The sequence below is a fragment of the Neofelis nebulosa genome, chromosome 15 (assembly GCF_028018385.1).
Source record: "Neofelis nebulosa isolate mNeoNeb1 chromosome 15, mNeoNeb1.pri, whole genome shotgun sequence".
Classification (NCBI taxonomy): Eukaryota; Metazoa; Chordata; class Mammalia; order Carnivora; family Felidae; genus Neofelis; species Neofelis nebulosa.
This window is the reverse complement of record NC_080796.1, coordinates 75078039-75102563: the sequence shown is the minus strand read 5'-3', so window position 1 is coordinate 75102563 and position 24525 is coordinate 75078039. Positions and strand designations below refer to the sequence as shown.

Genomic DNA, 24525 nt, shown 5'->3' with positions numbered 1-24525 from the left:
GGGGGGGGAGCAGGAGGAGGACAGGGACATGGCATGACAGATGCCAGAAAGCAGCGGGGGCCAAACCGGGCCTTTGAGAGACTCCGCAGAATCTCACGCCTGTTCCGCGCGCTTGAAAAGTACAAATTCTGGGGCGCCTGGGTGGCGCAGTCGGTTAAGCGTCCGACTTCAGCCAGGTCACGATCTCGCGGTCCGTGAGTTCGAGCCCCGCGTCAGGCTCTGGGCTGATGGCTCGGAGCCTGGAGCCTGTTTCCGATTCTGTGTCTCCCTCTCTCTCTCTGCCCCTCCCCCGTTCAGCTCTGTCTCTCTCTGTCCCAAAAATAAAAATAAAAAACGTTGAAAAAAAAAAATTTAAAAAAAAAATAAAAAAAATAAAATAAAATAAAAAAAAAAAGAAAAGTACGAATTCTGGGGCGCCTGGGTGGCGCAGTCGGTAAAGCGTCCGACTTCAGCTCAGGTCACGATCTCGCGGTCCGTGAGTTCGAGCCCCGCGTCGGGCTCTGGGCTGATGGCTCGGAGCCTGGAGCCTGTTTCCGATTCTGTGTCTCCCTCTCTCTCTGCCCCTCCCCCGTTCATGCTCTGTCTCTCTCTGTCCCAAAAATAAATAAAAAACGTTGAAAAAAAAAAATTAAAAAAAAAAAAGAAAAGTACGAATTCTTACGCACGAAGACAGATATGCGTGCAGGACCTCAGACAGCTGCAGACCACAGCCATCAAGTGAGTATCGCGGTAAAGCGAGTCACAATACATTTTCTGGTTTCCCAGTGCACGTGGAGATACGTTGGCGCCAGACTGCAGTCTCTTGGCGTGCCAGCGCTGGGTCTAAAAACCCCACACGTACCTTAACTAAAACATTCTTTATTCCGAAAGAACGCTAACCATCACCTGAGCTGTCAGCGACGTGCGATCATGGGTCACAGACCACCAAACGTGGTGACGCAAAGGTTTAGATACCGTGACCATCACCACAACGCGGCGCAGAGACAGGAAGTGAGCGGAAGAGCTGGGAAAACGGCGCCGACAGACGCGCTCGACGCAGGTTCCCGCAAACCTTCCGTGTGTAGCACCCGGTCCGTGGGAGCGCCAACGGGGTGGGCCTGTCCCTGCCCCGTCAGGGCCTGTATGTGTGGGACACGGGGACCTGTCGCTTGAAAGCTACACACAGAAGCCACCAGCCACGGTCCAAGCGCTCCGTAAGCACGGGTCTGGGGTGAGGGGGGCGGCGGGCAGGGGGGACGCGTGCAGCCGGGGGGCCTGCTCGGAGGCTGGTGAGACGCAGGGCTGAGGGCAGGAGGCGGTGAGCGGCACAGGGAGGGCGGAGGGGCGTCCTGCACAGTGCAATGCGGGTAGGGGGGTGCCCGTCACGGGACCGCGGCTAGTACCAAACGCAGCGAGCTCCCCTCCCAGCGCCGACCTGGGCCGAGTTCGCTCCCTCCCGAAGTGCTGTCCTCCTCTTAAGCACCCCGAGGCCACCGCGTGGGCGCCTCTCCCTACTGAGTCAGGCCGCCGAGCAGACCCTCAACCCATCACACAACCTGAGCTCTTGGTGACACGCACGAGATAGGAGACCTCACACCTGTCCCTGTCAAGGATCCCTGATTCGTATCTGGCGCCCGTCCACACAAATACAAATGTGGCCCCTCAACATTCCTGAATGGATGAACAAAGCTGGGAGAGCAGGAGGCCACCGACTGGTTTCGGCGCTGGAGGCGGCAGGAGGTTTGGGCCGAACTATATGCACAACACATGGGCCGAGGGACGGTCTGCTTGAAGGACGTGCAGGGGGAGGGAAGCTGGCCCGCCCCTAGGGCTGTGGCCGTGGAGCAGAGGGCGGGCAGCGGGGTCACCGACTGACACGGGAAGGACCGGGGGAAATGGCCACGGGGCGACACCCAAGAGCTCTCCTCTGGGCAGGTGGGACCAGAGGGTCAGGCGGAAGCGACAGGAGACTGGACACGGCGGTCCAGAGCTCTGGGAAGGTCTGTGTTTGGCGGGCACATTCGGTGGTTTCCAAGGAGGCCAGAGAGGAGGGAAAACAGAGGGCACAATGTGTCACCCCGACAGCAGGGCAGGTACTGCGGCCCCAGCCCCTCGCCCCTCCCCAAGTGCGTGGGCGCTGCTGTGGCCGGGGGTCTGCTGTGCGCTCCGTGTGGGTCACAGTAATTTCTGAAATTCTGCGTGAGTCACTCAAACTCCTAGGGGGGGTTCTGTGCAAGGAGAAGACGAGAGGCCAGAACGCAGGCACGAAGAACAAGGCTGAAGCCAGGGGGGGCGGCTGGGCGCAAAGGGCAGGCGGAGGCCAGGAGCGCAACGGCCTCTCCCCGTTCCTCCCGCCCTGTTCTTACCTAGTCAAGTAAAAAAGGATGGACTAGGGCAAGAGCTACGAGTAGTTCACGTAAGAGGAAACACAAGTAACACGTAAATATGAAGAGATCAACGTTACTTATCACTAAAAGAAAACTTAAAATAAGATGCCATTTTTATGAGCTCTTCTCCTTTAAGGACCTTTTAAAACTGAGTAGTTGGGTACCCCACAGAAATTCAAACAGTTAGTATTAATATATCATGAAAGTCGGGGCGCCTGGGCGGCTCAGTCGGCTGGAAGTCCGACTTCAGCTCAGGTCGTGATCTCACCGCTTGTGAGTTCAAGCCCCATGTCAGGCTCTGTGCTGTGACCGCTCAGAGCCCGGAGCCCGCTTCGGATTCTGTGTCCCCCCCTCTCTCTGCCCCTCCCCTGCGCGAGCTCTGTCTCTCTCTGTCTCTGTGTCTCTCTCTCTCAGAAATAAGACATTAAAAAATTAAAAAAAAGAAAAGAATACAGCGAAAGTCAGGAATCCCTCCTTCCGCAGAAGCAAACGCCACCGCCAGTTTTTCATCCCGCGAGAAGGGACCCTAGGTGGCCGTCCGCAAGCTCGCGCTCACATCCCTCCCTCCTGCACCCTGGACGGCTCACCCGCACGGGGCAGACTCTGGCTCAGGGCTGCGAGGTGCTCCGTGGTGCGGGTACACCTCAGTTTCCTTAACCGGCCTGCGGAGGACACGGGCACGGACCGCCTGTCCCCGTCCCTCACGGGTGTGGACTCCCAGGGGCGGCCCCACCTCGCCGTAACTACCGCACGCTGAGACGCACCACGGACGCCACGGGGTCGCCAACCGTGTGTATTTACAGAGGGAGTCGAGCACCTTCTGTCGGTACCTCCTGATGCTTTTCTGGGGACAGTTCACCGTCTTTGTTTTCCTATCAGACTGGAAAAGAATCCCTCATTTTTTTTTTTTTTAATTTTTTTTACATTGATTTCTTTTTGAGAAACAGAGTGAGACCAAGCGTGAGCGGGGGAGGGGCAGAGAGAGGAGGAGACACAGAATCTGAAGCAGGTCCCAGGCTCTGAGCAAGCGGTCAGCGCAGAGCCTGACGCGGGGCTCGAACTCACAAAGCGTGAGATCACGACCTGAGCCGAAGTCGGACGCTCAACCGACTGAGCCGCCCAGGCGCCCCAAGAATCCCTCATTTTTAAAGAAACTGGCCCTGAGTGTTTTTCCCTCAGGTGATCCTTTTAAGAAACACCACTTGTCCTGATAGCCCGTCTCCATCTTTTCCCTCTGGGACTTCATCTGCTGTGTCTTGTTGGAGACGCTTTGCCAGTCCAAGATGCTCGAACAGAAATCCACACTTCCATCCAGTGCTTTTGGGATTTTACCTATTTCTTTGTAAATACACATTATACATGTCTACGTATTATGGACGTTTTAAGATTTTAAGTCCTCTCTACACCCAACGTGGGGCCCCAACTCACAACCCCAAGATCAAGAGTCGCATGGTCCAGCGACTGAGCCGGCCGGGCGCCCCGATTTCCTATTTCAGTCCCGGACACTGCGATCCGACGTGACCGAGGACACGGACACCGGGGGGTGAGACGTGGTGGGCAGCCTTCTCCCTGCTGCCCAGTCACTCCCGTCCCCCCGACCTGCAGCCCTGTGCCCACCACAGAGCCCGTCTGCGTCCACCTGCCGTGCGACCCGCCTTCCCCCCCTCACAGGCCAATGCGCCACCGGGCATGGGGTTCCTCCCGCTCTCCATCTCCTAGCTCTTGCCCCACGTGGGTTTTTCATATAAAACAGGAATCACGTTTTCCAGGTGGAAAATCAATCAATTCCGCCAGTGTTCTATTGGGATCGCGTTAAACGTAAGTAATCTGGGGACAGCTGCTCTCATCACGCGGGACTTTTCTACCTAATCGGAGTCTCAGAGCCCGTGTGTTTCCCGCTCAGAACGCGCCAAGGTCTTTTATGCGTTTAGCGCCTGCTGCAGACAGGCTTTCTTCCACTACGACTTCGAACTGCCTGTTGCCGCAGAGAAGCTCTTGATGTTTCCAGGTGATGTTCCGCCGTCCTGCTCTCCTGAACTCCCGTTTCTGTCCCGAATACTTCGGCGATGCGATCACATCACCTGCGAACCCTCACCTCCCTACCTCCCTCTCTTCATCCTTCTCTGTCTTAACGGACGGCATTAGCTTGTGATGCCGGAGCACCACGGAGTAATGAGGACGCGACGCCCACGTGTCCCCTGACTTTACTGGGAGCAGCTCCAGGTTCAACGTGAAGGAGGCTGCGGGCTGCTGACTTCACACCTACTCTGTCACGCTAAGAAGCACTCGACAGTTTGTGCTTTATCAACAGCTTGGCTTTCTAAATGGAACGGATGCTGAATTTTAACTAAATGCCCTTTTGGAATCTCTGGAGATGACCTGTGGGTTTTCTCCTTCCATCTATCGGTAACAGTAACGATAACAATAAATATCTTAACACAGGCTGATCTTTGTGCTGCACTGAGTTCACTGCTAGCGTTTTACAACAGCAAAGAGAAGCATTTTGATACAAATGTTTCCAAAGTCGGTGTCAAGCCACTCCCCCTCTGGGACAGACCCACACGAGTGCCTGTTCCCATTAACCAAAAGAAATCCCAAGAGGACTTTTGCTTTTATGCAAAAAGGCAGAGCGGCGTGCACACGCACACGCCCCCGCCCCCGCGGCTCATATCCAGCCTCGGTAACTCCAAAGCGGGTCTGAGCGCCCGTGCTTTATCTGGATGTATTCTGTGCCTCTGTTAGCAAGATGCGTCCTAAGGAATCAGAAATGCCTGAGACAGGTGACTTTTTGGGGTCTGGGAACGCTAAAAAAAAAATCTGCATTTACTTAAATGAATGGCAAATGCTTTTTGCCTTACGCCACTTGGCTCTGGAAAGACTTCTAAGGAACGGTTTACTCCCGGGGAAGCCCGTGATTCTGTACTGGTCACGGCGAAGAGGGAAGGACTGTTCTGTACTTACTGCTGCCAGAGGCATAAGCATCGTCTCCTTGGAGGAAAACACAGCGATACTTATCAAAATTTCGAACGCACGGAAGTTACTCACTGCAGCGCTCTCTACAGTGGCAAAGTTTGGAGACAATCTGCCTACTGGTGCCCAGGGGGCTGGCGAGACGGGGGGTGAGCCCGAGCCCTGGGCACCGCAGGGACGCCTCTGGACACAGAACGGGACAGGAGACGGAAAACTCCACGGTTACACTGTCGTGTGGAAGCAGCAGGCTAGACGCCAAAGCGCGTCTGTGCTTCTGCGTAACACAAGGGACACGCGGCAGCTCGGCTCGCGTCGTCACGCAGATGCTCTGGAAGGACGCGTGGTATAAAGTGATGACACGCCGGGGTGTGGGTGTGTGGGGAGGCGGGCGCGGGGCCAAGGGGAGCAGTCAGGACGAGGCTGTTGGGTCTCATTCTGAGTAGTCTATCACCTACACGGAAACCCAAACCCTTCGAAACCGTGTGTGACTTCTAGCCTAGAAACCCCCTCCTGAAAACGGTCGGCACAGACACACAGCACCAAGACTGCCTCTAGGAGCAAGAGCGAGCCCGACCCAGTCGTCACTGAAGTTGGTGAGATCAGTGACGCAAAGTGAGGGCTTCAACGTCGACAGCAACCTTCTCTTTCTTAAGCCAGGTGCTAGGTGTCCCCTAGCAGGTGTCGCCCAGGTGGGGCGGTGTCCATTTTCGGAAAAGACCTTTTATATCTCTTGCCCGATAAAACAACTGTGAAACCATAAGCATCTATTCAAGGAAACATGTGGCTGTGGGTGGCGCCAATCGATGGAGCACGTGGCTCTTGATCTCAGGGTCGTGAGTTCGAGCCCCACACTGGGTTCAGAGATGATGTTAAAAAAAAAAAAAAAAAGATTGGGGCGCCTGGGTGGCTCAGTCAGTTAAGCGTCCGACTTCAGCCTAGGTCACGATCTCACGATTCATGAGTTTGAGCCCCGCGCTGGGCTCTGTGCTGACAGCTCGGAGCCTGGAGCCTGCTTCGGATTCTGTGTCTCCCTCTCTCTCTCTGCCCCTCCCCTGCTCATGCCCCGTCTCTGTCTCTCAAAAATAAATAAATGTTAAAAAAAAAAAAAAAAATTAAAAAAAAAAAAAAGATTTAGGGGCTCCTGGGTGGCTCAGCCGGTTAAGCACCTGACCTTTGGTTTTGGCTCAGGTCATGATCTCATGGTTTGTGGAACTGAGCCCTGCATGGGGCTCCAAGGATTCTCTGTCCCTCTCTCTCTGCCCCTCTCCCGACAAATAAATACATTTGTTTTTAAAATTTTTTTAACATTTATTTATTTTTGGGACAGAGAGAGAGCATGAATGGGGGAGGGGCAGAGAGAGAGGGAGACACAGAACCGGAAGCAGGCTCCAGGCTCTGAGCCATCAGCCCAGAGCCCGATGCAGGGCTTGAACTCACCGACCGCGAGATCGTGACCTGAGCCGAAGTCAGACGCTTAACCGACTGAGCCACCCAGGCACCCCATAAATTTTTAAGACGTAGAAAAAATACAGAAATATGTAGCTGTGGGAAAGAGTCTGATAGATGTGTGTACCTGAGCTATATATGACCTCTAAGACACGCTGGTAAGTTAAGGAGCCAGTGTAGAACAGAAGATACAACTTATGCCTATTTTTGTTTAAAAAGCAGAATGAGGGGCACCTGGGGGCTCAGTTGGTTAAGCGTCCAACTCTTGCTATCGGCTCCGGTCGTGATCTCACGGTTCTGAGATCGAGCCCCGTGTAGGGTTCTGCATTGAGCCTGGAGCCTGCTTGGGATTCTTTCCCTCTCTCTGCACCTCCCCTGACAGGCTTCTCTCTTGCTCTCTCTCTCCTCACCTTCTCTCAAAATAAGTAAATAAACTTACCAAAAAAAAGCAAAATGGAAAGAAAACGCGCTAGTACAAGCATGGAAGTTTCTAGAAGTAGTGTGGAAACTGGTAACGAGTCAGAAGGAAACCAGCAGAGAAAGGAGCCTTTCCCCCGCATACTCCTTCAACCGGCCGGAATGATTTTTTGCACGTTCCTTTAAAACTTGAAACCAGGGGCGCCTGGCTGGCTCGGTCGGTTAAGGGTCCAACTTCGGTTCAGGTCATGATCCCGTGGTTTATGGGTTCGAGCCCTGCACTGGGTTCTGTGCTGACAGCTCGGAGCCTGGAGCCTGTTTCATATCCCCGTGTCCCCCTCTCTCTCTGACCCTCCCTGGCTCACACTCTCTCTCTCTCAAAAATAAATAGACGTTAAAAAAAAATTAAAACTTGGAATCAGTTAAAAGCAAGAGGAGCCTGCTCACGCGAACCCTCTGGGCGGCCCCCGAGCGTCTTGCAGGTGGCCACGCAGACAGGACGGGACCCCCCCCCCCCCACCACCACCCCGGCCACTGCAGCCTGCACGGCCCTCCTCCCCGAGGCCACGGTGGGGCCGACACACTCACTTGGGCTCGTGCGGGGGGCCGGACTGGTCGACGAGCTTGAACTCGGCCGCAAAGCCGTGGGAGCGGGCGTACTCTAGCAGGCCGCCCACGGGGTTGGTATTCAGGTATCTGACGAGCTCGCCCACCCTCCTGACCTTGCTGGGCATCCCGGACTCCAGGTTCTCAAACGATTCCACGCTGGCACCTCCGGGCTGAAGGAGAAGCGGCCACGCAAAGAGGAGCCGTAAGCGCCTGTGGAAAGCTGAGGGGCGACCCCGCGCCCCCGGGCGGTGACGGCGGCCCACCTGTGTGTCGGAAGGCGCCGAGCTGGTGGCCTCCCCGTGCAGGGCCTTCATGGCCTCCTCTGCGGCCATCTGCTTCGCCGCCTTCTTGCTGGGGGCACTCGCGGTGGGGAAGGTGTGGGCTCCCATAGCGACGCAGTACTGGAACCTGGCGGGAGGGGTGGAAACGGCGCTGACGGGACGCGGCCCGGCCCCCGCCGGGGCGACCTCTCGGGGCCGGCGAGCCCTCACACGCGTCACCTCTGTGCCTCGGCCCCCGCAGCCCCGCCCCCCGCCCCTCAGCCTGGCTGAGCCCCGCGCCACGCGTGGGCCTCAAGCCAGGCGCACCTCCCCCAGGGACCCTCCTCTCGAGCGTGTCGTGCGGGGCCGCAGGCACGCGGGTGGCACCTCTCGGAGACGCACCGCCAGTACCCTCCGAGCCGAGGGTCTCCCTACCGCCCGGTCCCCGCTTCGCCCCGAGTCCCCCATCCCAGACTGTCTGCTCCACAGCTGCAACCCTGCCCTCGAGGCCCCCGTCTTGCACAGCAAGAACAGGTGCGCCCGCTCAGTGAGACAGTCTGCCGTCCCTCAGGAGGCCAGCAGGGGGCTCCCTTTGGAGGAAGCCTCGGCAGAGACACAGGACACAGCAATGTACTTGGGGTCGTGGGCAGGGCCTTCTCTGGACAGGAGGCGGAATTCACAGGAGCTCCCCAGCTTGTGCACGCACTCTAGCAAGGTCGTGACGGGGTTCTTCCCGGAGAAGAAGGGCGTTGCCGACGTGGCGCTGGGCTGGGACTCTGTGGCCTGGAGAGAACGAGACAAGAAAACACCGGAGAAACCACTGGCTTGTCCATCGTGGTGCAGGGAACGGGTCGGCCACAGGGTGGGGGGCTGACCTCCAAAGGAAGGGGGTTCGGGGGTTCTGGGCCTGCGCCACAGGGAAGGGTGAGTTCTTTAAACGTTCCGGGTCTCAGGGGTGCCTGGGTGGCTCGGTAGGGTAACCGTCTGACTTCGGCTCAGGCCATGATCTCACGGTTTGTGAGCTCGGGCCCCGCGTCGGGCTCTGTGCTGACAGCTCAGGGCCTGGAACCTGCTTCGAATTCTGTGTCTCCCTCCCCTCAGCTCCTCCCCTGCTCACACTCGGTCTCTCTCTCAAAAATAAATAAAGATTAAGCGTTCTGGGTCTCGTTTCTTATCTGCCAAGAACGGGGCTTGGCCTCGGTCATCTTTTTTTTTTTTTTTTTTTTAATTTTTTTAACGTTTATTTATTTTTGAGACAGAGAGAGACAGAGCATGAATGGGGGAGGGTCAGAGAGAGGGAGACACAGAATCCGAAACAGGCTCCAGGCTCTGAGCTGTCAGCACAGAGCCCGATGCGGGGCTCGAACTCACGGACCGCGAGATCGTGACCTGAGCCGAAGTCGGCCGCTCAACCGACTGAGCCACCCAGGCGCCCCGGCCTCGGTCATCTTTAAAGTCCCTTTCCGGTCTGGAGGTCTGTAACTCCAGGTAGGCCGGGGAGGTGGGCAGGCAGGGGCGCTGGGCCTGAGGGGAGGAGGCGCGGGAGGTGTGGTGGGGGCAGGAGGGGGCACGGACCCATTATTTGCGTTGAGGCGGCGTGCAGAGGCGGGTTAAGATGTGGGTATGCTCGTGATGTGGGGACAGGAGGCCTACCTTCTCCGACCCCTTCTCTACGGAGCAGTCGTAGGGCTCTTCTGCCCGTCCGCTGTCCCGGGCTTTAGCCTCCTCGAGCAGGATGGTCATGGCTTTGAGGGCTGCGTCCTGCTTGGCCACCTTCTTGCTGCCAGCTTCTGCTGGGGGAAACTCTCGGCCACCAATGATGACTTGGAATTTAAATCTTGATGGAAAGTGAGATGTGTGAGTGCTGGCCCGGCCGTCCCTGCCGCCCTCTCCACAGGGCCCAGGACCCTGAGGCCTCTGCCCCACCAAGGGGGAAGGGCCTTGCCTTCCGGAAACAAAGCGGCCAGGGCCTGCGTCCCCAGAGCTCGTTAGAGTGAGCACTTGGGGGACGCCTGCGGCCTGCTGACACTAAGTTAAGACAGAGCCTGTGCAAACGATGACGAGCCACAGCCACCACCACCGCCACGTCTGTGGTCGGTCGGCCGGCCGCCTCTGGGGGGCTCCTCGCTGCCCAGCCTCACGCGCCCTGACACCCACGGGGTCAGATACCTGCCGCTTCTGGGGCCTGCCTCTGTCCCCAGCCTCCCTCAGAGACACAGAGCTCTCTGCTTTTGAGTCCTTCTACAGCTCTGTGTGTGAAGCTGGAGAAGAAAGGACTCCCCCTTGTTATGCAGAAAACCAAAAAGCCTTTGTTCTAGGCCTCAGGACTTCGCTTGGACCTCCCGCATTCAAGTTTTCAAATTTGTTCCGCTCTTTGCTCAACCTGGGATTTCATTTAGGAAAGTAGGTCAAGTTTCTGGTTCCCCAGGTCTTCTGATGTACCTGATGCTGTCTTACAGCTGGAGTTACAGGCAGGCTGGCCACAGAACCCGCTGCCCCCCGGTGTGGGGGGAGGGGAGAGCCTGCCAGCCACCAGCCTCCAGCCCAGAGAGAAACGGGTCCTGGCCTCGCAGCTTTAGGACACGCCCCCCCACCCACCCCCCAGCCCGCCCGCCCGCCAACAGCCACCCCGCAAGGGACAGAGTCAGCCGCGGCTGGGAAGGCAGCCCGTGGCGAACGCAGAGGTTAGTGGAACCCTCTCCCACCCCAGCTCTCCACCAGGCCCTTCGGCGGCCCCTCTGGGCCCACCCGCCTCCCTCGGTCCGTCCAGGGGCCTGCAGGGACCTTCGGGGCCGGGCCCGGCCGGCTGCCTGAGTGAGGAAGTTTCTGAGTTCACAGCTCAGGAGCCACAGCCAGGGCTCGCCCACCCACGTGTGCAGAGGCGGCGGGTGCGATCAGAACCGCCACCTTCGACGGGCAGGTAGCCGTGAACTCGGAAGCCGCCCTCTCCCGGCCGGAGCGGAGCAGGGCGGGGGCCGGGACCTGAAGCTGCTGCCTGCACGTGGAGCCTGGCCCGGCTCACCCGTCCGGTGCCTCTCTGGAAAGGGCGGGGGGAGGCACACGGAAGGGGCGGGGAGTCGTCTCCGTCACCTGTGGCCCGCGGGGACGCGGGCACCACGCTGAGGCACGAAAGCCAGCCCTGTCCCAAGAAGCTGCGTCCCAGCCAAAGGCCCAGCCCGCCCCTTGCTCGGCCGGGACTCTGGCTGGCTCCCTGCTCTACCTCTGCAGAAGGGGCCGACGCGGGCAGTTTAGCCAGAAGGCAGAGACACCGAGGGGGGGAGCGGGGGCCAGGCGAGGCAGGCGGCGCGGCCCCGGGCGGGCTCTTACCGGGGCTCGTGGGGCGGCCCGCTCTGCTCCAGCAGGTGGAACTCGCAGGGCTGAGCGGCGAACTGGGCGTACTCCAGCAGCCCGCTGACGGGGTTCTTCAGCTGGCACTCAGCCAGCTTCTTGTAGGGCGAGCACCGCGGCCAGCCGTGACTGTAGAAGGAGGGCATCTCCATGATGGCTCGAAACTCACCTGGGGCTGCGTGGATGCTGTTCAAGTCATCTGGGATGTCGTCCGTGGCCCACTGGCCGTTCTCAAAGTCCACGTACCCTGTCTTCGAGGGGCCGTTGTCCTGAGCGGGCGGCTTTGGCTTCGCCGGCTCCGGCGCGGCCTCCCGCCTGCCCTCCAGCTTTGCGGCAGGTTCCCGGCCATTCTCCGCGTCTTCTATGGCCACCGCGTCGTCCGCGGCATGGGGCACGGCCGCGTCGCGGGGCGGGAGCGCCACGTCTCCCTTGGCCTCGGGGACGGCGGCCGGACCGGCCTCGGGCGTGCTGTCCGGGTCTCTCTTTATCTGCATCCGCTCGCGCTTCCTGTCAGTCAGGTACCACACCGGGGGGGTCGTCCCCTGCCGGCACACGTCCCCCTGCCGTTCCAAGTCGATCAGCACGGCACTGACGTCTCGGGCCTTGCTGAGGCCAATGTTTTTGGCCAAGTTCAGGGCAGAGGCGTTGCACACGTTGAACAGGTAGCTGCAGATCTTCTCTTTGATCTCAGCCATGTCCGAAGGCTCAGGAGCGGCTTCCGACTCAGACTCGGAGCTTCGGTCTTCAGGGTCCAAACCCGGGTCCGAGTTCCCAGCGTCCTGGCGAGCGCGGTCTGCGTCGGCTACTTGGCTACGCGGGTTCCAGGCCTGAACCGCGGGGGCGATTCTCCACAAGGGGGGCGTTCCCGCCTCCTGATGTAGCTTACCCTTCTTTGCCAGGGAATATAAAACCCGATTGACTTCCTTCTTTGGGACTCCGAGCTTCCCAGCCAGATCATGTGCTGTGGCCGCCTTCCCTTCCCCCAGCTCCCGCAAGAGCTCTAAGACCGTCCGTTCCTGGCCCTGGCTGATACCTAGGTCCTGGAAACGTGAGGAAAGCCTGTCGACGCCTCTCCTCGGCAAAGCCCTGCCACGTGGGGCAGGACACCAGGACCCTCTCTGGAGCACCTGACTTCTGGGAGGCACGCCCCTGGGGGTACCCCAGGTCTCCAGTCCCCTGCTTCTGGCAGGTGGTCCTGGAATCCGCGGCCAGAGTGCAGGGGCGAACGGTGGCAGCGAAGGGGTCTGCTTTCCAGTGAGGGGCACGGCAGGGAGCCGCCCCCTTAGAAACTCTATTTGCTGGAGCTGGAAACTATTCGGGTGAGACCTTGGCCGTGGCTGCTGGTGTCTAAGCTTGCTGGGCTCACAGCCTTGAACTGGGTGGGAGTGGTGCCTGTGGAGGGAGAACCCCTGCGGAAGAAGACGGAGAAGAAAGCGCATTAGGCAGTGGTGAGCCCGCCCCCCAGGTCGGTACTGCCTGGGGCGCTGCACCTGACTCTGGAGGGGCGGGGTGAGGGACGAGTGGGCATGTGACCCGGTAAGGGTGCCCCCCCCCCAGTACTGCCTGGGGACCGCCAGAGGGAAGCACGAGGGAGCACGCCAGGGCTCTCATGCCGCTGCCGAGCCTCTCCAGCAACCTAGCGCCCTCCTTCCCCTTTGGCAGGATTACAGGGAGTCGAGAGGGAATCCTTCCACCTTCTCAAATCATTACCCTTCTAAGATGAAGACAAACACACAAACAAATGTCACTTTGTTTTAAAAACAAAAGCAGAACAATAACCTCAAAACGCCCAGGGAGTCAAGGGACCAGGAAGCAGCCTCGGCAGGGCCCCGGCGTCTCTCCGCGGGGTCCCGTTCGGACGGGGGAAGAGAGGGAAACGCGCACGGGGGCTGATGAGCCGGAGGCCCTCGCGGGCGCCCAGGATCTGGTTTTGGGGGGCTGGACGGTTTCCTTGGGAAAAAAAGGCCACGCTGTCCTCACGCTTCAGCATGGTGCCCAGGTACGGAAGAGACGCCGGGCACTTTGACCCAAAGCCTCCGAGGCTGGACGTGTACAGCGGGCAGAATCCTGTTCCCCGGCACGGCGGCCCCGGGCTCCCTCAGGCTGCCACACCTTTACCAGAACATGGGCGCTCGCGAGCCCGTCCCGCCCCGGCACGGACCAGGCTCACCCCCCTGCCCCGCCCCGGCTCCCTGGAGGACAGCGGTGGCCAGAGGTGCTCAGGGACCCGGGGTCAACATATACCCACAATGCTCCTCGCGCTCGTCCCCTTGTCTGAACCTCCCGGAGGCTCCAGGGACCTGCTGGCAGCTGTGCCTTCGGTGACCCTCACCCTCTGCCCCCCGCGTCTCTGGTTACAACGAGGGGACTCTGGCACTTGGCTGGTCACGCTCCGGCACCCTCACGTGGGCTCCTCAACAGCTGCCACACGAGGGGCCCGTCCACTCCTCACTCGCTCCCCCGTTACTCTAGCCGAGGCTGCCACACCTCAGACCTGCCCCTCGCCCCAGGGTCAGGAAGCCTTCCGAGCGGGACCAGACGGGTCTTCGACCGAGCGGCCAAGGCAACCACACGCAACACGGAGAACAAAAACACGCGGTCCGAGGGCTGCAGTTTGCAGATTCCTGCCCCTGTCCGAGGGCGACCCCACCCCCGGTCTGTACACCTCCCACCGTGCTCCCGTGGGGCTCCCGTGGGTCCACGGCTCCTGAGGCTTCCTGCCCTCCACTCGGGGCCTCGGGGCTAGTCCCTCTTCTGCCCGAGGCCCCTGCCCCTCCTCCTGCTCCAAGGTTTCCACGGACACGCAGAACCCCTGCTCCTGAACTTGGGTTAGGTGTCCCCTGCGGTTGGCTTTGGTGGCCGTGCACTGGCAGCTCTTCACCATCGGTCCTCCTGCCGCCTCCCGGGGAGGACGGCACCAAAGGGCTCCTGCCACCTGTCTGTCCGCGTCCCTTTCTCCCACCCTTACGTATAACCAGTCCCAAGATTTTGTCCAAGGGCCGCTCTGCCTTCCCCTTGATCTCCTCCACGCCACCCCCCCTCTTCAGAAACAGTGTTCAAATCTAGTCTCCGCAGCCACCGCCTCGTGCTGAAGCTCAGACGACCCGCCCGCTCACGTTCTGGCACAACCTCAGACGCCACACACTCTGGACCAAACTGACCTCCTCCCCCCGCCCCCCCCCCCAGCCCCTCTGCCATTCTTGCCCCTGTGGACTGTGGACAGCCGCGTTCTCCCTGTGGTTATTAAAGGTAGAAACCCGAGCCAGCCCGGCCGCCTGCCTCCCTCCCTCGTTCCCATCTGCTGGCTGGTTGCAGAGTGCTATCCCCCCCCCCCCCCCCGCCCCACCCCGCTTCTCACAAAGGTGGCTTTTTCCAGCACCAGCCTATTACCTCTCACCCGGGCTGCCACAAAGCCTGCACTCGATCCCCTGTCCCTGCGCTCTCTGCCGCCCCCATCACAACTCTGACCCAGTCCCTGGACAGCTCCTTAATGCCACCTTCTCTGGAGACCTCGGACTCCCAGCCCTCTGGAGTTTCCTCTGCTTGAACCCCTCCCTCTCAGCTTTACCTTTTAGCATACTACCGCTTTTCTTGTTAATGGCACAGACTGGTAGGTGCTCTAGAAATTACTCAAGCCTCCGCTCCCAATATTCCGCAGGTAGTACCGATGGGGGAGGGGCACAGTCCACTTCACAGGGAGCTCCGGAGGGAGGAGGACCTCCCTCGTCCGTTATCTCTGCACTCCTAGCGCTAAAACAGCTCCAGCCACAAAGCCGATCCTGAGCCAACACTTGTTGAAGTGTCTGCCGAACAAGACGACCCCAGGAGCGCGAGCCTATCTCTGTTCCTCCTGCTGCACCCCAACCCCACCCCCCCCACCCCCCACCCCCCACCCCCCACCCCCGCACCATAGTGCGCCCAAGCGAATGAGGGCACAGAGGGAGCTGCGCCCTCACAGGGCTGTTATGGGACTTTAGGGATTTTCCTGTTAGCTGTCGCAGTGACGCGGGTAAAAGAATTTTTTTTTGCAGAGCGGCTGAAGTCAGTTTCTAGCTAGATGCTTTCTAGATTTAAACTGCTACTACTTGGCAACACTTGCAAAATATCTGAATGTCCCCCTACAGATGAGGGGCTGAGCTAGTGAGCTAGTGAGGCCATGGGACAGCACTGCTTTGTGGGTTTTTTTTTTTTTTAACAGTGTGTTGTAATCTACCTGTATTCACCTGGAAAAATTTAGGAATGACACAAAGTTAAGTTAAATAACAAAAAGGCAACTTGAAGAACATTATGTTCTATAATCTCATTTTGGAAACAAACAAAAAACCCCCCAAGGATATACGCATGCGCATATATACGTGTGCACAGAGTGAACACGGAGAAAAGGGAAAGTATGCTGTGTTTGTTCATAGCACTTATTTTGAGGAAATCTACAGGGAGGTTATTTTGTCTTTACACCCCCTTAAGTCTCCTAAAAGCCAAGCCCAGCCAAAGCATGGCTTGGGGACAGCCCTTTGGAGCCACTGAATGGGAACGAGAGCAGGACAGTGGCAGCCAGCTGACGGGGACCCTTCCAATGTCTCAACATCTCCCAGCCGGTCCGCGCTCACTGGCCTGTAAATTCGCTTTCGTGTAGCTGCAGGAATCTCGGCTCAAGAGCTGAGCCCCCACCTTTACCACACGGGCTCCACCGGGTAATAGACTGCTCTGGGCGAAGGAATGCTTTCCTTTCAGACCGGGAATCCCTAGTCCTTTGGCAGAGGGGAACGAAAAGCACGCGTCTTTGAGAAACGGAGGCATAATTTACACAAAGCGCATCCTCTGGCGTATATCCTATGCGTTTCGATCGCACAGAGTCCGAGCACGCGCGGCCCTATACTGTGGCCACAACCACGACCCGAGCGCCGCCTGTCCCCACACCCCGCCCCCACAACCGCTCCTCGGCCCATCTGTTTCCTGTCCCCCCAGCGCAGGGCGTCCCAAAGTGTCATGTAAACGGACTCGTGGCGTGCAGTCCTTTGAGGCTCGCTTCCGCTTAGCAAAGTGAGCCTGAGGTCCGCCCGTTGTACCAGGGTTGTACCAGGCTCCGTCCTCTTGCTGTTGCCTAGCGGTACAGCACTGTCCCGATCCCCCAGGGCGCTGGTCCAACCACCTGTTGAGGGACGTTTGGGTTTTCCAGTTTGGGGCAACGATGAATAAAGCTGCTGTGTACAAACTTTCTCCCACAGGTGGTAAGGGCTGGTTTTCATTCCCCAGGAGCCTCAGGGAAGTGGAAAGCGTGCAGAGAGGGTACGCCTATCAGTGAGGCACACTGCCCAAGAGGCGCCAGCGCCGGGCGGCTTCAGAAAGGCAGGGGGCCGCCTGGACCGGGGCTCAGGCCGGGCGCCCTTGCCCGCTGCTCGGCTCTGCACAATCGAGGGGCACGACGCAGACGCCCAGAATGCGGCGCGCGCACGCCCACCCGCGCTCACACCCGCGCGCACACGCCCACCCACACGCACACACGCAAACGGGCGGGCCCGAGGCCCGTCCGGGCGCAACCGGCTCACCTGCCTGGGGTCCATGGCGCCCCCGACGCATGACCTGGAGCGGCGCTGGCGACCCTCCCCCTCCGGGCGCTCCCCTCCCCAGGTGGGCCGCCCCCCCCCCCCTCTCCGGGCAGACGCACTCGCCCCCGGGGACAGCGCAGTAGGCAGCCTGGACGCGCGGCCGGCGGGCTGCGGCGAAGTGGCCCGGCTCAATTTCACTTTCGTTTCCTCTGAAGGACCGCCTCTTTGGGAAGTTTAGCGGGAGGAGGGGTTTGAGCGGAGCCAACAGACGCCGACTAACCGATCTAACCCTCGGCTTGCAGGACCACTGGAGTCACTCCTTCAGGAAGGCGGCTACGCAGCACATGCCCTGCCCCGCCCGGGACCCCCGGGACACAACTCCCGCCCGCCCCCCCCCCCCCAGCCCTGTGGAAACAGCCCGAGGCTAGGCCTCTGCCTCAGCCGCCGTCCCCGCCCCCCACCACTTACCCTCCCAGCAGGTTGTGAGCGACTTAAACCCACCACCGCGGGGGCACCATTTAGGGTCTAATGGTGACGCCATCCCAGCACGCATTCACAGCTCTGCCAGGTAGGCAGGCTTGACTCCCAAATTACGTGTAAACCGAGGCCTGAGGCGGGCTGCTGATAAGCCCAGGCCTCACTCTGCACCCCCACTCTGCGCTCACTGCAGTTGTGACTCCCCCAAAGATAACTTCTGTTGTCTGCTGGGGGAAATTCAACTGATCTCACGTAGGCTTGTCCAAGAGGTCAATCCTATGGTCAGCAGTCCACATTCCTCCCCAGTGAGAAACTGATTTCCTATGTTTCATCGCCGTTTCGTCCCCACGGCCTGTAAGGTCACGATGCCCGGCTGGTGCCCTTCCCCTCCGGTCTCCCTGGAGCACCCAACCTCCAACTCCCCATGGGCAGTGGGCTGGGCTCCCCCCTCCTGTGCGTCTGTGCGTGTCCTCCTAGGCTTAGAATGTACCTGTGGCGCTGCTTCTGACCAAAGGCTCTCAGGGGCTGCCTCAAATATCCTCTCCCCAGGAAGCCTCACCCAGCTCTGGGTTGGGGAGTGGGTGCCTCTGCAGCCCCTCATTTTGCGCTTCTCCCTTACTCGGCGCTTACCCTACAGAGCACTTTCTCTGTGCTCTGAAAATGCCTGGGTCCTTGAACACAGCTTCCCACGCGCCTCCCATGTGCCAGGGAAGGGCAGGTGTCCTTGGGGAAGGGCAGGTGCCCTTAGCCAACAGTCTGCTGGGGAGGACCAGCACTCCCGACAAGGATCACAGTGCCGTGCCTCCTGACATTCCGCACTTAGTGACTGACCCATAAACCACTGCGTGGAAAGAATAATCGATGGGTAGAATGTAGCACAGGAACTCGATGAAGCTGGAAAGATCAACAAACCTACGAAACCGCGCTCGATGTCCTCACATTGGGGAAATGCACGGGAAGGCCACAGAGTTACTGCCCACCCCCAGACAGGCCACTCGACCACGTGGGCAGCAGCTCCCACTCCCTACCGGAAACCAGTTCACGATCCGCGGGGCAGGCGGGAATACACACGCCCTACAAGTGCGCAGTCCCACTTCTGCACCTGGACGCACGTACACAGAGTGGCCTTACTGGGAACAGACAACCCGGAAACAGCCCAAACGTCCAGGAAAAGTACAACGGATAGGTGGCGGGACATACTGGCGACGGAACGTTCCACGGCGTCAAACACCGCAGAGCTGGAGCCACACGCAGCACAGCGGGTCAGCATCTAAACAGGACGCTGAGCAAAGACACGCTAGCTGTCCGCTTCCATCACGTCCCAAACCAGGCAAAACTACAGCGGGCACCACACAGAAGCCAGGACGGGGTCCCTTTAGGGAGGAAGAAGCGTGTTCCGACTGGGAAGGAACGTTCTGGCTGCTGGGCCGCAGTTCATGAAGTCACATAGTTGGGCTTTATGTACATTTCTGCGTGGATGTGCTACACTTCACAATGGTAAAAGGTTAAAAACAAGAAACTCTCCGTACCTGACCCCAGCCTGTCTCCCTATGTTCTATTTTCCATTTAAGTAAAATGCCTTAGGTCTTACCTCTGTTTTCCTGCCCTCGGGCTAAACAATCCACTGGCCTTTGACCCTTCTACCGGAATGTTCCGGAAAAGCCTCAGTCACAGCTACAGGGAAGGTGCCTCTTCCGTCCCTTTAACCTCACATGGGAGGCGGTGCTGAAGCAGAAGGCTTCACTCCCCGACAGAGCGTCAGCTCTCTCCCGGAAACAGTGCCAACTGCTCGTCACCGTCCCAGCAGCTCTCTTACTCGCAAGCATCTCACGGCCCTGGGTGCTTGGCTCCCACAGGGCAGTGACGCTGCCCGCCATCTGTGCGCTGTGCTATGGTGGGGACTCCACACATTGGATGAAACACTTTCTAAAAACTAACCAAAAGTAACATGTCACTTGCAGAACGTTGCAGAAAATACCAAAGAGCAAACAGTCCAAATGCTCCCCCACGCCCCCACTGGTCTACCGTTAATTCACCAGTGCCTCCCCTCCCCGTGTTTCCTCTGTGCACAGTGGCACCGTGAGCACACAGGTGCCCCCCCACCCCACCCGGGCCCAGGTGTCAGGCTGAGAAATGACCCCAGACGCAAGTCGTCCTGACTACATCACCCAGGGCTACCAGCTACGACGAGCCGCCGGCGGAGACCTACCCGCTGAGACGAGGTACAGAGCCCCTCACTCCTCACTCGGGTGTTCTCAAAGCCGGCCTTCCGCGTCATGGCTGCAGAGCACTGGCCGCACCTGCCTTCAGGGGCCTGGACCCCCCCAAGCCCCGGGGAGGATCCGTTGTCACCTGGGCTGCAGAGTGGCCTTTAGTTTCCAATCTCTGCTATCTTTGCTTTTTAATTATGAATGGTGGTCTGGCTTTGTAACGATTAATTCGGCTTGTTGTGTATAACCTGGCTGCTGCAGGGTGCATATTTACAAGTCCTCCTAGTCCCTGATGTCCTACAGCCAGACGGGGCTGTGCACAGGGGCTACATCGAATCCTCTCTCCCTTCTGTAAGGCAGGTGTCTGCAAACTCCTTCCGTATTTGCTCGCATAGTCCCGCGGCAAGAGGCGCGACGGCGTGTGAATGCATGCTACTTGACTTGCAACACGCTATCAAAAAAGGTAACAAATTACTAAGCTATTTTTAACTATTAGGGCATCTTTTCAGAACAGGATATGCACATAAATAAACTCCCTTTCTTACCTTAACTCCTAGGAAACACATAATAAGCCCTTAAGCCCACGTTTATTGCCCTTTTTGGTTGCTGTTTCCCTTTCGGTCCTTTATCACTGGGTTTTTTATTGCACCACACCAACGTAACTTTCAACACCCTCAGGGCCTTCCCACATCAACCCCACCAGTTTTCTGCAGACAGACCGGTGACCCGCCGGCCCTGCCGACCAGTGCCCCTCAGCCGCGTTCACCGGAACGCCCGTTCTGATGTCAGTCACTAGACTGGCTTTTGAAATCCCAGCAGAGCAAAAGGGATGCCTCAGGAGCCCCAGGAGACCGTGAGGTCTCCCTCAGCAGCAGGCAGGCGCCTGTACCCAAAGTCAGCCGGTAGAGGAGCGAAAAGCGGTATTTATCAACTATCTATAGGCACCAGGCATTGCGAGAGCAAGCATTATCATATGGCAAAGACATAATATTAGGAAGACTAGCAAAACCATACTAATAGTAACGGCTGACAGGCCGTGCTACCCATTTCACATGAAAGTTTATTTACTTAATGTTTATTTCATTTTTGAGAGAGAGACAGACAGAGTGTGAGCAGGGGAGGGGCAGAGAGAGAGGGACACACAGAATCCGAAGCAGGCTCCAGGCTCCGAGCTGTCAGCACAGAGCCCGACGCGGGGCTCGAACTCACGGGCCGTGAGATCGTGACCTGAGCCAAAGTCCGACGCTTAACCGACTGAGCCACCCAGGCGCCCCAAATGTCCTTTTTTTAAGAAGAATTTTTAAATCTTTATTTTTGAGAGAGAAAGAGAGAGAGAGCACGCGCGCGCACTAGTGGGGGAGGGGCAGAGACACAGGGAGACACAGAATCCGAATCGGGCTCCAGGCTCCGAGCCGTCGGCACAGAGCGGGACGCGGGGCTCAAACCCACGAACCGTGAGATCACGACGGGAGCTGAAGTGGACCCTTAACCAACTGAGACACCAGGCGCCCCTCACGTGCACGTCTAACCCGTGCGTGTGTATTTAGTCTTCTAAAACCCCACACGATGGCCCTCTCGTGACTCGACGCGTCAAGCCCCGCCCCGGAAACGGCCTCCCCTACGGCCGGCCTGGCACCCAGCGCACGGCTCACTTCCGGTGTGGCGCTGGCCGGCGGAGAGCTCCGGCTACCGGCCCCCGTTTGGGCTCCTCTGAGTCAGGGTCCAAAGGGGGGCCCTCCCACTCACCCTCGCCTTCTCTTCCTCCCTAGGGCCCGGCCCGTGGCTGGATGGGCTCGGCCCCAGCTCCTGGCGAGGGTCACGTCCCTATCTCCAAGGCTCGTGGGAGGCAGAGGGGACAAGCGCGGTCCCGTTCTGGGCGGGCTCGAAGGCAGCCTCTGCCCCTCGGTCCGCGCTGTGTCCCGGGTGAGCGGGCGGGTTTCACCAACAGCCGGTGGCTGCACAGCCACGTGCCAAGTGGCCGCTTCCCGGCATGACCCATTTACTACCGAAGCGACATGCTGACGTCGCTTTTTTCCTTCCGCGCTCTAGTCTGCAGTGAGCAGCTTGTAATTCTGTCTTCGTAATAGTCTTAGAAGGCGTGTACTCGGCCCGCGTCTCGGTTGCTGTAGCGCTGGAGACTGGGGACGGCGGAAGGGGCCGAGGTGGAGGGGCTCTCGGCGCACTTCCGGTGGACGGACTTTCTGTGAACGAAAGCGGAGCCATCTCCAGGCATCTGCAGTGTTCTTTCCAGAGGGAACGAGTAACGCGGCTCTTTAAAAGCCCTCCTTCGGCACCGACGAGTTCACAGACGTTCCCGACTACACACACCAGTTCTGTGTACAGAAGGTGTGTGAAGACAGAGAGGCGAGGTTTGAAGAAGGTGGCCTCGAAGACAGGAGTGACGTGGCCACAGGCCAAGCGATGCAGGCGGCCGCCCGACACTGGAAGGGGATGCTCACCTAGAGCCCCTGGAGGGAGCACGGCTCTGCGACACCCCGATGTTGGCCCAGTGATGCGGATTTCAGATTTCTGGCCTCCGGACCTTTGAGAACAATTTTCTCTTGTTTTGAGTCACCAAATTTATGGCAATTTGTACTACAGCTCTAGGAAGCTGACACACCATCCTGACGGCCGGGGCAAACAGGGAGCTCCGAGTGCGAAACTAGCACAGGCCTTGCTCGGTCCAGGGGTTCCTGCCATCTGAGGCTATCAGAGGAGAAAGCTGAAACAGACCGGCTGTCAGAGACGACATGTGCACAGCCACAATTTCCATGTTTCACTTAAACCAAACAGTACGCCTTTCCCATTACTGTCTGGCAGAATTAGAACCTTTTGTTTTATTTGAAAAAATATTACAGACACTGTCCAGCACAAATCAGCAGCCAGTATCATATTTAAAATGGGTTAGGCATTCCCAATAAAATGAGGAATAAAGTAAGGATGGCCACCACTACTGTTATCTTATTTCAATTCTGAGGTGCACCTCTAACATTTCTGATATTGTGATGTGATTACAAGGTGTGTATATATTTCATATGATAGCCCCCCCGGGCTATTATTGAATCAGTAGCATGCTTTACGCTCAAAAGTCTTAGAATGAAAAAAATATGGTACTTAACATTGTTTTGGAAATTCTAGCATATCCTAAAGCAGAAAAAAAGATACACTAAAAGTAAAGAAAAAACAGATTATTTGCAGATAGTATCAGAACTGCAGTTGACCCCAGAATGAAAAATTCTTAGAACCAATGGGCAGTCAAGGAATATGGCTGGATGTAAGAAAAATATACAAAACACAACTTCTTTCTTATGTGTAGGGTAAAAATACTGTGCTCTTAACAGCAACTAAAACATTAAAAAAATTAACATCTAGGAATAATCTTAAGAAATGTGAGGGGCGCCTGGGTGGCGCAGTCGGTTACGCGTCCGACTTCAGCCAGGTCACGATCTCGCGGTCCGTGAGTTCGAGCCCCGCGTCAGGCTGTGGGCGGATGGCTCGGAGCCCGGAGCCTGTTTCCGATTCTGTGTCTCCCTCTCTCTCTGCCCCTCCCCCGTTCATGCTCTGTCTCTCTCTGTCCCAAAAATAAATAAAAAACGTTGAAAAAAAAAAAAATTAAAAAAAAAAAAAAAGAAATGTGAAAGCCTACATGTGGAAAAGTATACAACTCTGCTGAGGAGTGTATTCTTTTTTTCAACGTTTTTTTTTTTTTTTTTTTTTTAATTTATTTTTGGGACAGAGAGAGACAGAGCATGAACGGGGGAGGGGCAGAGAGAGAGGGAGACACAGAATCGGAAACAGGCTCCAGGCTCCGAGCCGTCAGCCCAGAGCCCGACGCGGGGCTCGAACTCACGGACCGCGAGATCGTGACCTGGCTGAAGTCGGACGCTTAACCGACTGCGCCACCCAGGCGCCCCTGCTGAGGAGTGTATTCTTAAGTACAAGGATACGCCAACCCCAAATGAGATGGCGGGACAATTTACGAACTGAGCCAAAGTAAGTAACTGGTCACTGCAAGTTCTAATGAGGTCAGGGCAGAAAGGACTGAGTATCTGACAAATGATTACTTATACTGTCTTAATTGACAGCAGTCTGGTACGACACAAGGATGGAGCTCCAGGCTGACAGGGCAGGACCACATTCCCTAAAGCGTGTATACTGGTCTGCTATGTGACAGGGAGCCAAAAGCAGCAGGGAGGGAGGAAGGGTATGTCAACACAGGGAGCTCGGCCAACTCCTGGGCTTCGGCGGGGGGGGGGGGGGGGGGGGACGTATTTGGAGCCTTGTCTTAAAGTAATAAGCCAGAATAGATTACAAATGGATTAAAAGGCTATTTGTAAAGTATTCTAAAAAACTAAGTCAGAATGTCTGACTTGTTTCACAGCAAGGGAAGACATCTCTTCACTGCAGATAAAGTTTGTGGTTCAAAAAACAGGACAGTGTTTAAGAGTCAGTTTAAAAATATATTAATAAAAACATGAAAGCAGAGAGGGAACCCGTTACAACACACGTGGGACCCAGAGCTGTGTGCGCGTGTGCGTGTCAGACACTAACACACAGTGGTGAGCACTGCTCTGCAGCCGGCACACCGGCCTACCCTCCAACCCCCATCGCCCGAGAGGCACACAATCACGGTCCCCATGTTGCAGAAGAGGAAACTGATGCAGACCAAAGCCACGGAGGCTGCTGGAAGTCCCAGAGCCAGCACTCTGGCTCACAGCAGGTGGCCTTGGCCTTAAGCCATCCCCACGTTGTGCTTTTATCAACAGTACAGTTGATAAAAAGGCAATTCGCACGCACAAACAAGAAGTATAAATGCCTGTCAAACATTCGGGGAAACAATCTCACTAACATCTAAAGACACGAAAATGTAATGAAT

At 57.6% G+C, this 24525-nt stretch overlaps 1 protein-coding gene across 5 annotated transcripts in view; it reads right to left on the bottom strand.

Moving 5' to 3' along the window:
• ADAR (adenosine deaminase RNA specific) overlaps positions 1 to 24525 on the bottom strand; it is a 38909-nt gene that overhangs the window by 6000 nt on the left and 8384 nt on the right. Inside the window, exons 1-7 of one of the 5 annotated variants that reach the window (XM_058702144.1) lie at positions 16963 to 17154; positions 11663 to 12825; positions 11396 to 11545; positions 9722 to 9905; positions 8703 to 8851; positions 8072 to 8216; positions 7788 to 7978 (exon numbers count right to left, since the gene is read on the bottom strand). In XM_058702144.1, the coding sequence (XP_058558127.1) occupies positions 7788 to 7978; positions 8072 to 8216; positions 8703 to 8851; positions 9722 to 9905; positions 11396 to 11545; positions 11663 to 12825; positions 16963 to 16977 (1997 nt within the window). In that variant the 5' untranslated portion in view covers positions 16978 to 17154. Of the gene's footprint in view, positions 1 to 7787; positions 7979 to 8071; positions 8217 to 8702; positions 8852 to 9721; positions 9906 to 11395; positions 12826 to 16962; positions 17156 to 24525 lie in introns of those variants that run through there. The other 4 variants (XM_058702142.1, XM_058702141.1, XM_058702143.1 and 1 more) reach the window with 4 other exon arrangements.